General features: G+C 41.5%; 1 protein-coding gene across 1 annotated transcript; it reads right to left on the bottom strand.

Moving 5' to 3' along the window:
• Positions 1–1,250: 1,250 nt before the first annotated feature.
• slc26a3.2 (solute carrier family 26 member 3, tandem duplicate 2) lies at positions 1,251–11,415 on the bottom strand (the record flags this gene model as incomplete). Its single annotated transcript, XM_080850979.1, has 20 exons — positions 1,251–1,280; positions 1,374–1,442; positions 1,577–1,722; positions 1,907–1,961; positions 2,516–2,743; positions 3,269–3,364; positions 3,835–3,927; positions 4,067–4,136; positions 4,614–4,720; positions 5,274–5,369; positions 5,524–5,601; positions 5,991–6,104; positions 6,337–6,484; positions 6,578–6,660; positions 6,868–7,020; positions 8,283–8,447; positions 8,730–8,890; positions 10,260–10,370; positions 10,758–10,897; positions 11,285–11,415. 20 exons carry the CDS (start codon positions 11,413–11,415, stop codon positions 1,251–1,253), a joined length of 2,274 nt encoding a protein of 757 aa, XP_080707105.1.
• Between the last annotated feature and the right edge of the window lie 693 nt (positions 11,416–12,108).

The following is a 12,108-nucleotide window of genomic DNA, read 5'->3' on the forward strand; positions in this document are numbered from 1 at the left end:
CAGCATTTCTGGGGTGACATGCCATAGGAATACTCCAAACCAGAAGAACGATTGCGTCACAGCTTTCTTCACGCCATCCAGGTACAATGTCCACAAGTGTTCCCCGATACGATAAGGAACACAATGTTATTTTTTCAGATTTTCTGCCTTATCAATATTCTGTCTCTCATCTCTGTGACCTCGATAGCATTTCTGGGAAGACCCCTTCATAGCATGACTCCAAATGAGACCATTATTAGGTCATACTTTCTAGTCATACCTTTCTAGTCACCCAGGTACAATGTCCACAAGTATTCCTGTTAGATAAGAAGACACTTTCTGACGCTCTTAACACCAGGATCACAATGCTGTCACCTTTAAAAGGCAGCTTAAAACCTTCCTTTTTACCAAAGCATTTTATTTTTTTTATCTGGCACTATTTATTTCTCTGTTACTTGCGGTATTTTTACTATTTCTCTTTTAAACTGTTTTAAGGGTTTTATATTTCTTTTATCATGATTTTAGTAAGCCTATCAGAACACCAGGTTCTGATACGATGTTGATCATTTTGTATTTATCTTTAACTCCATGTATTGCTCCTGCTGCTTGCTTTCATTGATTTTATGTAAAACACTTTGAATTGCAACTCTTGTACGAAATGTGCTATATAAATAAAGTCTTACTTACTTACTTGTTCATTTACAGGTCATTGTGTAAGTGAATGAGCATTTTTCTCACCATCTTGGAAAAACTTATTTAATTGTTTTATTTAGACAATCATCCCCTTAAAGTGCCTTTATTTGATACCACTGATTTAAAATAGAAAATGTAAAATATGAAAGCTTCTCTAGAGAATGTACACTGATACAAAATGCGTCATTTACAGGCAGACTTTACAAACATCTCCTTCCTATCCTCTGCTCGCTATAGCTATATTTACATAAATTCATCATCGCATTATCAATCCAACCATCCAGCAGTAGAAAATGACATAACGGCAGGGGCGCAGATAGCACTGGGGACGGGGGGGGACATGTCCCCCCCAGATTTATAGTGACCCCGAACTGTCCCCCCCACCCTACCTACGTAAGGTGACAATCATCAGTTAATATCTCTGCACAGCTGATTAGGCGATGTTAGCGTCCCCCCCCAGTTTAAAAATCCCATCTGCACCGCTGCATAACGGCATGCATAACGGCATATGTCTCCTGTCAATGCGTGGACGTCCGTGGAGGTGTCTTACACCAAAGGAAAAGGGAGATTCCTCAGGCTTAAAACTTGGTTTCTCCTGGTTTGTCCTGCTGGGAGATGGAGTATCTGTTACTCACTAGGCTACTTTTACCACACACACCCTTTTAAAAAATGATTAAGTGCAAACTTTTTCTGCTGCTTACCGTTCGCTCTCGGCTGCGCAGACTACCTCTGCCATTACTTAGGCTGTCGAATTTTTCGTCTGAGAACACCTAAAAGAAAATAAATGTGAAATATATTACATGTACTCTCTGTACGGCTGTTGAATAATAGACAGTTATAGTTTGGTTCCCTGGACACCTTTTTTCTTATGTTGTTGTGCAGTGAGGCGTAGTTTCTTTTTTACCTTCTCAGACACACTGTCAACTTTGTTCGTGTCAGGGTGTCTCTCTAGAATGTGAAGCATGGCATCATGCAGGGTCAGGAAGAACATCGACGTCTGGATCTCGTCATCGAAAAACTTGCAGCTGTGCAATTTCTCATACACGTACACTGTGCGAAGAAGGTTCATTATTGAAGAACATTATTATTAAGCAACCATTGGCACTGGCTACCACTGCAAGGATAGTAGAGATAATAGTCTGCCTAGGGTGACTTCAGGACAATCTACCACTACCTGATAGTCTGATAACTGACCTCACTGACCCAGATGCATTTGAGATAAACAATTACTCACGGTCACACGCCACTATGTAGATGTTGACATCAACCCGAATAAACTCCTTCAGGGCCTGCAAGAGGGTTAATCAAGGAGTTAATAAAACTGTTGAAGATATCACTACCATTAAATACACAGTACTCTCACAAGTGCAGATAGCATTCTGTGTCAGTGCAGCTCAGGTCAGGTTAAGGTTAAGGTTCAGTATTTAGCAGACATTTTTGATCAGAAACTAATTACAGAACATACAATGTACGTACAGTAGACAATGGATACACTTTATCTTCTCCAAGACCTTACTCTTTTGAACTTGAAATCCTTGCGTGATTCTACTGCCCATGCTAGTTAATATTTTAATATTTTTTTAAATATATTTTTATATATTTGATTTCATATGTTGTTTTTCTTATGTGTAGTACTTATTGTGTTTTTATGTTTTATATTGTCTGCACCAATATGCCAAAACAAATTCCTGGTAGGTGTAAATGTGCTTATAAATAAATGCAATTCTGATTCTGATTCTGAATTCTGATTCTGATTCTGATTCTGAATTCTGATTCTGAATTCTGATTCTGAATTCTGATTCTGAATTCTGATTCTGATTCATCTTAGACATGAGAGACTAACCCCTTTGAGGCCCTTCATGGCCGACATGTCGACGAAGGAGACGGCAGCGAAGTCCAGGACGAGGCTGTGGATGGGCACCTGGGGCACACAGATGTTGGCGGGGAGCTGGGAGTTCCAGTTCACCTGCACCGGCAGCTCGGAGTAGTCCGAGGGCAGGTCCAGATCCTCCATTTTGCTCTCATCTTCCGACTCCACGATGGGGCTGGAACCACTCGGCAGCAGTCCCTTCTGCACAGTGAAATGTAATTATGTTTATAAAACAATTGGGTACTATCGCGTAATTTAGCTGTTTCTGATTGGACGAGAGACGTTCCATGCTATAGGTTATTCGCAAGTGCGGCCTCGATGGCTACGGCAGAACACCACCCGCGTGGGATTATCCCTTACCTACCCCACTCCCACTTGTGTTTTATTGCTTAAATATCATTATATGTCTGTGGTGATGATAATAATAATATTTTTACTGATATGCATTCTGCATTAAGCTATAGCATCATACCACCAGTAGCGATACTTTTTTGCGATGTTGTATCCAATCAGCTAGATCAGAAAGCCTAAGGGTTCGAATACACATAAGCGTTTTTTTTTTTTTTAAACGGGACGTTAGAAAATGCATTGATTCCTATGGTACGGCGCGCTTTGCGTGAAAGCGCGCCGTACGAAGGAATCAATGCATTTTCTAGCGTCCCGTTTAAAAAAAAACGCTTATGTGTATTCGAACCCTATGGTGACGTGAGCCAAAGACAAACTCACAGCGGTGACCTGCAGTTCTCCCTTCTTCAGAAGCTTCTTGATCTTCCTCAGGGCTTTGTTCCTCTTTCTCAAGATTCTCAAAGGGTTAAACCCAACCTGAACACACAAGTTATATGGAGGGAAAAGGTGTCATTAGCTGGTTAGCATGAGCAAAAATATGACCCTGATATATAGAGCAAATTTTTCAAGGCTAAACAAACTAGTGAAGTAGTCTTATGCAATGTTACTGCAATGTGTGTCAGATTTATTTATGGCTCCTATCAGTAATTGCAGTGAAAGATTAAAAGTGTAGTGCAACAATTTTCCAACATCCAATGCATCAGTTGTAAATGTCACAAGATCAGAGTCAGGTGTGTGATGCAACTCTGCATATTTCAATATGATCAGATGTTGCAATTTTTCCATTTCACTAAGCAGCACAATAAACCCTTCTCTTCAATGGCAATAAAAAGGCGGTGAATCATACAAATGCATTCTTGCCCAATTATTAAAGAACACTTAGAAGCAGTCGAAAGAATAACCACATCAAACGGAAAATCGGACCAAACAATGAACGTCATCCTTACTGCTTCCACAAGCTTCCCTCTGAAGAACTCAATATTAGCGAAGAATATTGGAGATGGAATTCTAAAGATCTTCACTCCCTCCGGCTCATAAATCTGAGAATGACAAAGAGGCAACACTAATATTAAAACACCCACACATAATCATTTAGCACACCAGCGGTGGCTGTGTTTGTGCTGTGACTCTTATAGCTCCAACAGGTGGTGAAAAAGTGTCTGCGGGCGGCTCACTCACGCTCAGGTAGTCCTTCCGATCTCGGTAGATGTCCGTGCCCTTGATGTTTGCCAGGACGCTGCAGCGAGGGCTGGAAAGACGACAGGAGGGCCACATCACATTAACGTTAATGTTCACTGATAAAGAATAATATCCTGTCTCTGGCCATTGTCTGCATAATACCTAAAGGAAGGTATCTGGATCATGCAGCATTGATTGTATGGCTAAGATGTAGCAGCTAGTCCTTGCTATGGAAGCTTCAAATATATGATTTGCTATTATTTGCAAATATGTTATTGTTATTATAGGCACAATATATTGAAATATCAAGTTTATTCCTAAAGATATATGACGAACTATGATACATGTACTTTGTGGCACTCTGAGATTCAACTCAATGAAGAGTGCGCTACAAATGAAATACATTATTATTATTATTAGATACCAACATGTTTTATAATAAGGAGATTTTACAGTAAGTCAACAACTATGTTGAAAAAACACTATAAGTGATCTATTTGTTACTTCGAGATCAGTATCACATCCATAGTGGACCATGCATACTCACAACTGAGCCCTGAAGACCACAGTGAGCAGCTCGACGCCCAGCCCCACACCCAGTCCCAGATCCAGACCCAGGAGGATGGACGCCACACACGTCACCAGCCACACCACCTGGGACAAGAGGACACCGTGGAGGAGGGAGCAAGTGGCTTATTCATAACACTTTTGCTCAACGTTGGAATATAGTAGTTTAATAAATTATGAAAGGCATATGTATAGTGTTTTTAATTCATGAATGGATGCTACTTTGGATTTTTTTTAAAGTTACATTTAACAACAAACTGCAGAGTACTGAGAGTGTCCATAGCAGTCTGAACTAGTCTGACATTCCTTTAAACATGTTGAATATCAATCGTTGATTATTGCTCATCAATTTCATAATGGTATGTATATGGATAATGATTATTTCTGATTTCGATTTAATCTATTCACATTTACATTTAGTCATTTAGCAGACGCTTTTGTCCAAAGCGACGTACAAGGGAGAGAACAATCAGGCTGAGAGCAATAGAATCTGGTGTAACAATAAATAAATACTGCTTTAAAAATAGAAAACGACATAGAAAGAAAAGGAAAAAGAAGTGCGGGACTGTCACTGCTTAAGTTCAGGGGAATGGTGATGTTATGTAAGAGGGCATTTGACGACAAGCGAGGAGGCACTCACACAGTCAGGACGATCTTTCCTCCACAGGTAGGGCACCTCTCTAACCTGCATTAGCATCCCCTTCAGGTTAATAACAACCACAGCTCCTAGAACAGACTAAAATACAGATACATACAATAAACAGGTCAATTATGATAACAGCACATCTGTTAATACACTGTTTTGCTGTCAACACCTGCAAGAGTTTCCGCAAAATAACGTGAAGTAGTTATAGTAAAAAAAAAAAAAAAAAAATGAAAATTTGTAATACCTTCTGAAGAGGCTCCAGTAGAAACCCAACTGCCAAGATGACGATCATAACTATGATGGCTGAGAGAAGGCCAGCAATCTGTGGACACAATTAATATAGAATATTAGAGAACCAATGAGGATCAACAGAACCTTGAAGAACCAATGAATATCAGTGACCCAGTGATCATCAGCATCAATGAAATGATAGAGAACTGTAAACATAAGTGAAATGAATGTTGACGAAAGCATTATCAGAAAAATAATAAACCGTGAAGTGAACTACCGGTATGTATTTTGTTACCCACAACTATTTAACTGAGATGTCTTTGCCACTAGAGGTCAATATTTCTATAGATTAAAAAAAGATTGATGGGAATTTGGGAAAGTGAATAGCCCACACAAAAATGGTGATAAAATGCCTACTGTGGATCCAAGAGTGACAGTTTTGGAGAGAATAAGTGTCGTGGCGGAAATTGTCAGTCCTACCTGTGTTTTACCTCCCGTGCTTTCCTGCACAGCACTCCTGGAAAGAGCGGTACTCGCTGCCAAGGATTTGAAAGTCCCCCCGAAGATGTTACTGGCTCCAAAAGCAATGAGCTCCTGTGAGGGATATAGAGGGTATTTATTTTATTTTTTATTTATTTTTTACTTTTGCATGTCGATACAATGTCACCATTCATCACTCAGTTTATGGTATTGTTTACTTGCATGTTTTAAACTACATGCTTATCATAAATCATTGAAAACTTTAGGGGGAGTTAGGATCTTATTTATGTCACTGAGGCTCCTCTGGGTGCTAATAAGTGTTACGCTAATTGGTTGTTTTACTCACCTGGTTTCCATCGATGAGGTAATCATGTTTCACAGCATAGACTTTTGCAACGGAGAAGGCCACAGCAAACCCCACTATGGCCATGGGAAATGTATCCAATGCTGTCATCTGGAAGATTTGCAGACTGGGAGCCGTTGGGGGCTCAAACCTTAAAATCATAACGGACAGTCAGACGATCAATCGACTGAACTGATACTGAAAAAGAAATTGCTACACGACACGAATTTGCTTTGCTACTTACCCGCTTGGTATTTTCCCCACAATGTCTACGTTATACTTCTCTTTGAAGTTGACTGCGTAAGAGATCCCACAAGCTATAACAGTCTGCAAGGAACAGAATCGGACAGAGAAGAACATTTTGTCCATATCTTTGTTTTGGCTATTTTTTCAAGAAACCAGAGGGAGAGTTCTCTTAGCTTGGTTACCCTCCCTACATAATTATTAACTATAGCATTGATTGGAAGAACAACATATATACAGTTTACACCCTATATGCTGAAGTGAATGATACATTTTTAGTCTTTTGCTCACCATTATGACCTCTATAGGTATGGGAACAGGAAGCTTTGACTTGTATCTGTCGTTAAGCTCCTTAACGATGAACACCACAACCATCACCACGATGGCTGTGACCAAGTCACAGATGTTGGTCTTCGTGATTTGCGTGAATATACTTTCCAGGGTCTGCAACAGAAAAAAAAGAGAGGGTGGATTTTCATTTTAATAGGATAAGTCTCCCCTTTTCACTATTCACAATTATTTATTATTATTTATTATTTTTATTTATGAATTATTATTATATAACTATTTCACAACTTCCATTCAAAAGAGTTGCTGTATTCTTGTCTTCTTAGTTTCCAGAATTTTCAAGCACTTTACGAGGTCTCTTACACTGGACGCGGACACTATCTTGCGCTTCGAAGAACAAAACAGAGTGTTCCCATAACCAGAAAAAGGGCATCATAGGCCTACGAACTGTAACTTACGTAGATCTTAGCTGACCCTGGAACAGATGTTACAGAGTTATGTTCTGCACTTAGCCAACTTCTGTCAAGGTGAGCAAAAAGGCTTTTTGTCTGTGGCAGTTTACAATAGTTATCAGAAAGGGAGTGTTGGTCCATTAAGATATGCACTGTTAAAGAAATCTTAAAATCAATATGTTATGGCTGGCATGTGTTGAAAGGTCGGCTTGGGAGATATACAGAGCACACACACACCTGTCGGTCAGAAGAAGGGGAGTAGGGTGTTTAAAACCAAATAGAAGTTTAAAGGTATCCAGATTAACTGGAGTAAAAGTAGAATACCCAGGCTACGTTTAGAAGGAACCTGGATTGCCTGAATCCGGAGAGAAATGTTGTCGTATCGGCCTCTCGTCCACACAAACCCGGCGGTTTGGGTCACTGAATCCTCAACCTTTTGAATCCGGACTCAAGAGTGGGTAGATTCGAAGTTGCGTAGCTCCTAATTCATGTTTTTTTTTTGTTGATCTGACCAAGCCCCGAAACGTCATCTGTTTTTAACACTGAGGTACTTCTATCACAGAGACTCTGCCAGCTCCCTCCAATATATCACTCTAAGGTTCATGCCATTTATTTACACACTCAGTCATTTTGGCATGATTAGAATGCCTTTTTAGGAAGGTGGGTTAACAAATAAAGTGTTTACGGAGAATTTGACACCCAAAACCAGATCATGTCTTGTAGTCATGAATAACAAATGATGCGACAGTATTACAGGAGGTAGAGAAGTCGTTTAGTAATCAGAAGGTTGCTAGTTAGATACCCTGTCAAAGCGTCTTTGAGCAAGACACTGAACCCCTAATTGCTCCTGATGTGCAGTGTGCCATCAGTGTAATTGTAAGAAAAACATCGTTGTAAGTCGCTTTGGATAAAAGCGTCTGCTTAATGTAAATGCAAATGTGTCATGTCGTGTCCGTTTGAACTCACGTAGATGAGTGAGAGCGGTCCACTGAAGCCAGGCACTGTGAGGCCGAACACAAACTTCAGCTGGGACACCAGGATGTGCACTGCAGCGGCCGTGGTGAAGCCAGACACCAGGGTGTCCGACAGGTACATGACGATGAAGCCCACCTGAAGTAGCCCCATGCCCAGCTAGTGCAGGTAGGGAGAGACGGAAAGATGTTCCGCAGTTAATGATGTGGGCCTCATTTGAAGTACAATGTGTAGACTTACAATCTTAATTTTTTTGTATTTAATATCCGATCTGAAATTGGGTTTAAGATTCCTGCAACTATTTGTCAATCAATGAAAATGGAAACGTACAGTACATAATCTTTTCAGCCTTGCTGACACATTTACAAACTGCCGTCCAGTACAAACAGACACGGGAATTAAACTTCACTATATTAATGACAGGTGGAGCTGTTTTAATACCTGGAATATGCCCATGAGGAAGGTGACAGACGCAGCCACCATGGCCCTCTGCTCGTCCATGGTCAGGCCCTCGAAGCCAGTGATGTTGGCGGGGGGACCATCGTCTGGCACCAGCCTGGTGACCACAGTTCCGACCATCAGACTCAACACGGGGAACGCGCCTACAGAGGAAAGCAACGCAGAAGGTCTGGGTATGCCACGCAAAAAAACAATAATAAACAATATAACTGTATATAGTATGTAGTATATAGCATTGCCCAGTGCCTTAGCTTATCACATGCATATGATGCAATGAACCAGTGTGATATTTGTTTAAGCCTAATAGAACTGCATGTTGAAATCAAACATAATACATCATTAATAATTAGAAAGCAACGCAGAAGGCGTGTGTGACGATGTGTTGTCACAACAGATGAGTATGTGATCTGACTGCCATGCCGCTGAGCCTGGCTCTTTGGCGCTGCAGTCAGTGTGCAAGTTTGGCACCTTCAGTGCGGGCACATGATGGCAGCACTCCGATCCCATCCGATTCTCTCCATGGGGTCTCCATGGGGGGTTAACTGCTCTATATATATGATGCATGTATATGTCTGTGGGCACGATCTCAAGCACGTGCAAAAGTTGTTGTTGTCCAATTTGAATCTAGATTCGAGAGACACATGCGCGTCCAGTCCAATTCCCAGCGGAATCGAATCGTGTATCCAGGGGTTTACATCGGAGTCCAGTCGGACTCAAGTCGGACACAATGAATCTAGATTTGGGGAGACACATGTGTCCATTCTCCAATTTAAATCGGACTGAAATCGGAAATAGGACACATGTGTCCACACTGCCTGTAGACCCGGGTTCAAGTCTGGGTGGGGTGACTATGCTCTCCCTTTGCTACACTTGGGTATGCCGTGCAAAAACAATAAAGTATTACCGTATTATGACATTGCCCAGAGCCTTACCTAATTACATGCGTACGATGCAGTGAACCGGTGTGATATTTGTTTAAGCCTAATAGCACTGCATGTTGTAATCAAATATAATACATAATTATAACATCATTTGACGTACTAACACACATGCATGTTTATAGCACACTGGCACGGTTCATAGCACACTGGCACGGTTCATAGCACACTGAAATCATTTGAAAGGACATGAATTTATGAGCACTTGTGGGAGCACTGGTGGTAATGAACAATGACTTGGTTCAGGAAGGAGTTGACTATGTCAGGCTTGGATTCACAGCAAAGAAATGTTTCTAACTGGCACTTTGGCTTAACTTGCACTTAAGCAGTGACAGTCCTGCACTTCCTTTTTCTTTCTATGTCGTTTTCTTGAAGAAAATAAAAGCAGTATTTATTGTTACACCAGGTTTAATTGCTCTTAGCTTGACTGTTCTCTCCCTTGTACGTCGCTTTGGACAAAAGCGTCTGCTAAATGACTAAATGATTCAATTACTAAATGACTAAATGTAAATGTAATGCAGGTTCTGAGCTGTCCTTTGGTGTTCCAGGTCAAAGGTCAAAGCGAACCCCTTACCCACAGAGATGTGCCTCGAGGTTCCCAGGAAGAAGTAAGTGATCACGGGGAAGAACGCCGCAAACAGCCCGTACCAGGGAGGGATGGAAGCCAGGAGGCTGTAGGCCAAACCTGAGGCACAGGATTAGGAAAACAATTAGAGACATCCAGGTCGATTCATGAGTGAAATGCTTTCTGCCCATCTGTTATCGTAACCTGCTAATAGTCTAGTAATAAGCACAGCCTATTAAGATACATTATCAAACTTTATGCACATTATCACACAACTTTACTACTTTGATTACTGCAACATGGTGATTCAAGGTCAGGTGTCACATCACTTTCCACACAAGAATAGGTGTTGTTTTTAGTTGATGAGTACAGAGCAATAACACAAATATTTGCCCCGTGGTTTCTAAGACATGCGATGAGGACAGAACATCTTCAAAGACGAAACAACAAGAGTTCTGTCTTCTCTGAAGTTTATTGGCGAATATAAATGAGTAAGTGCTTAATTACCTTGGAGCACAGCCACTAGTCCAGTACTGACCCCAGAGACGATGTCATTCAGCAACCATTCCTTCACTCGGTAGATTTTGATCCAGCCGATGATGGGCAGGAGGGACAGAGCAGCATTCTTCACACGATTGCAGTCACAGCTGAATTGGAAGAGACGCAGATATTCACGAAAAGACAATGTACTATAATAATAATAATAATAATAATGAATTCTATTTTAGCGCTTTTCTAGACACTGCTCAGAGGCACAACCGCAGATTCTCCATTATATGTCAACAACAGACATCAGACTGCAATTTACAGCTTGCAGACGTTACATATACAGTATGTACAGGATATGGCAAAATGCATATACAGTATATAAACATATATCAAAGATCCATCATTCCATTCAAACAGTTGTCAAACTAAGTCATTTATATTGAAACGGGGAAATTAAGCTCAGTTGCATAGCTAAATTAATAAATTAAATAGCTCAATTCATTATCGGTATCTCAGTTGAGTATAGAGTATGGAATAGATCTTACGTAAAGTACTGTTTGATGTGGTTCCTCAGGGTCTTTCGCTTTCTCGTGGTCCTCTTATGCTCCTCTTGAAAGGTGTCCTCCGAGTACAGTGGCCTGGAGACCACATAGTGCTTACCTGCTGCTGGCTGCATCCTCACCTCTCCTCCTGATCCTCACCAGGTCTCCTCTACACGTCTCGTCCGCTCTGCCATCCATCAATCACACCAGTGCAATACGATTACAATTAGGCCCCCTTTTAAAAAAACATCCTTTGATAGTTTCTCGTCTTGTGCCTTTTAAAAGAGAGGGATGCTGTGTTTTATGGTCACGCACAACAACAAAGGTGCCGTGATGTGCCTGTGCAGGTTAACCGCATTAAGGTTAGGTCTGGCTCTTATCTCGACCTGCCAGCGGTGCCGCCATCTGAGACTCATCCTTCAGCCCAGTGCCCTGATACGGGTCTAGGCTGTGATTGCAAGTCACAGTTAGGGATTTGTAAATGCGCGTACACCAAGTAAAGTTAGTTCACGGTAGCCTATACCTCGACTGACCGGAATGGTGGAATGGGTAGACCAGGGAGGAGACAGCTAGTGGGCTGAATTGCCCCTGGTAGAGAGGATCTGAATTGCCCCTGTTACAGAGGATCTGAATTGCCCCTGGGACAGAGGAGCTGAATTCCCCCTGGGACAGAGGATCTGAATTGCCCCTGGTAGAGAGGAGCTGAATTGCCCCTGGTAGAGAGGAGCTGAATTGCCCCTGGTAGAGAGGATCTGAATTGCCCCTGGGACAGAGGAGCTGAATATCCCCTGGTAGAGAGGAGCTGAATTGCCCCTGGTAGAGAGGAT

The sequence above is a fragment of the Sprattus sprattus genome, assembly GCF_963457725.1.
Source record: "Sprattus sprattus genome assembly, chromosome: 14".
NCBI lineage: Eukaryota > Metazoa > Chordata > Actinopteri > Clupeiformes > Clupeidae > Sprattus > Sprattus sprattus.